Source organism: Myotis brandtii, unplaced genomic scaffold (assembly GCF_000412655.1).
Source record: "Myotis brandtii unplaced genomic scaffold, ASM41265v1 scaffold988, whole genome shotgun sequence".
In the NCBI taxonomy this organism is placed as follows: Eukaryota; Metazoa; Chordata; class Mammalia; order Chiroptera; family Vespertilionidae; genus Myotis; species Myotis brandtii.
The window spans coordinates 401,210-403,186 of record NW_005372109.1 but is presented as its reverse complement, the minus strand read 5'-3'; the positions used below and the strand labels follow the sequence as shown (position 1 = coordinate 403,186).

The 1,977-nt window shown below is 67.1% G+C and overlaps 1 protein-coding gene across 1 annotated transcript in view; it reads left to right on the top strand.

The window, feature by feature from the left end:
• Nucleotides 1-1,977, top strand: part of POLG (polymerase (DNA directed), gamma) — a gene marked incomplete at its 5' end in the record, with an annotated part of 16,521 nt that overhangs the window by 7,559 nt on the left and 6,985 nt on the right. The window contains 3 exons of the mRNA XM_014533554.1: nt 4-116; nt 814-1,032; nt 1,929-1,973. Coding sequence (XP_014389040.1) covers nt 4-116; nt 814-1,032; nt 1,929-1,973 — 377 coding nt within the window. The remainder of the gene's footprint in view (nt 1-3; nt 117-813; nt 1,033-1,928; nt 1,974-1,977) is intronic.

Sequence of the window (1,977 nt, the reverse complement as noted above, 5' to 3'; positions counted from 1 at the left end):
CCCAGTGAGGAGGAGGAGCTTCAGCGCGCTGTCACAGCCCGCGCCTGCTTGGAGCAGCTGAAGGGGACCACGGAGCTCCTGCCCAAGCGGCCCCAGCACCTTCCTGGACACCCTGGGTGAGCCCTGGCCCCTCCCCTCCCAGGATGCCCTGTTCCGGGCCCAGCACGGGGGTGGCGTGCTGCTCTTGGTTCCTGCTGCCTCCCGTGCCTGCTCTCAGCTAGTTCCCTCTGCCCGGCTCACCAAGCACCTGCTGTGTGCCGCCCCGGCAGCCTTGGGGTGCAGATGGCATCACAGCTCCTCCTTCCCGGAGCTCCCTCACCCCGAGTTGCCAGGCACGCAGACCAGCCAGCGCAGCTGGTGTCTGTATCCAGGGTCAGAGCCTGGCTGCCTGGGGCAATCAGGGAAGGCTTCCTTGTGGAGGTGGCCCTTCACCGGAGCCTCACAGAGGGCACAGTTGGGAGAATAGGGGCAGCCAGGGTGACCAGCAAGTGAGAGAACTCTGATGGCCCGGGAGTGTCATGAGAACCGAGGCCGGGGGCGTGGGGGGAGAGGCGGGGGGCAGATCTGCTTGTTGCTATGGCCAGTGGCCCTCCAGGAAGGGAACTGCCCTGGGCATGCCTGGCCTGTCTGCAGCCTAGTCCAGTGGGACCTTTCAGTTATTCTGCGGGCTCCGCGGGGGTTGCGGGCCACGTCCCAGAGGGAGAGAGTGGCAGCGGAGGCCGAGGTCCCGGGCCTTGGAGGGTGGGTGGAGCCCGTCATGGGGAGAGAGCCTTCTTTGAGGTCACACCGTGACACTTCTCCTCCGGGACACAGGTGGTACCGGAAGCTCTGTCCCCGGCTAGATGACCCTGCGTGGACCCCGGGCCCCAGCCTCCTCAGCCTGCAGATGCGCGTCACACCCAAGCTCATGGCCCTGACCTGGGACGGCTTCCCCCTGCACTTCTCAGAGCGGCACGGCTGGGGGTACCTGGTACCCGGGCGGCGGGACAACCTGGCTAAGGTGCCATCGTCGGGGGTGGCCTGCCCCTACAGGTGAGGCTCCGGCTGGGGCCGGGGAGGGAGCCGAGCTCCCAGGACCCTTCCTGCTGGAGAAACGCCACCCGCTCAGGCTGGGAAAGGGCGAGGGCCTGAGGCTGGGTTCTAGCTCCCTTTTCACGGCCCCTCCCCCTCTACGCTCAGAGCCAGGTGCTCGGGAGTGGGGAGGACTAGGGGGAGTGGGGAGGACTAGGGGGAGTGGGAGGACTAGGGCCTGCTCTCGGACCAGGGCCCAGCTGCCTCCATAGGATCGTGCGGAGGGCGGGGGCTTTCTCTCTGAGTGTAACTCACCAAGCATGAGTCGCCATCTGGGCTATGACCCCTTGGGGGCGCTCTCCCCATGCGTTCCAAGCGGTGGCTGAGACAGGTTATCCCCATCAGAGTGGACGAAGCACAGGCGAGGGCAGCCTGTTGGTTGGAGGTCACAGGCCGAGGGCAGCCAGTTGATGGGAGGTCACAGGCCGAGGGCTTTGAGAGGCAGGGGCTGGGAGAAGCCTCAGACTGCAGTGGCCCAGAGTCCTGGCTCGGCAGGGCAGCCGGGGTCCCTCGTGGGTCTCAGAAAAGGGGCTGGGATCGCCCTGCTCCTGGTGCACTGGCAGGAGCCAGCCCGGGGCGGGCGGTGCACCTCCCTCGCCCTGCTCTGAGTTTTCCCTGGGGAGGCGCAGCCCTGCGGCCTGAGAGCAGCTTCGATAGTCCAGGCCTCGGACCCAGCCTGCCCCCAGGGTGCTGGGTCACTTCCGATGTGTTGCTCGCTGTCTAAAACCGAGGAGGGCTGCCCACTCCTGCTCAGGGCTGATTCTGAGGGCTAAACCAGGGGAATTGTGGGAGGCCCCGCCCCTGCCCGGCCCCGAGGGGGCACCCTAACCAGGGGCGCTGCTGCTGTTCTTGCCCAGAGCCATCGAGTCCCTGTACGGGAAGCACTGCGCCGAGCAGGGGAAGCGG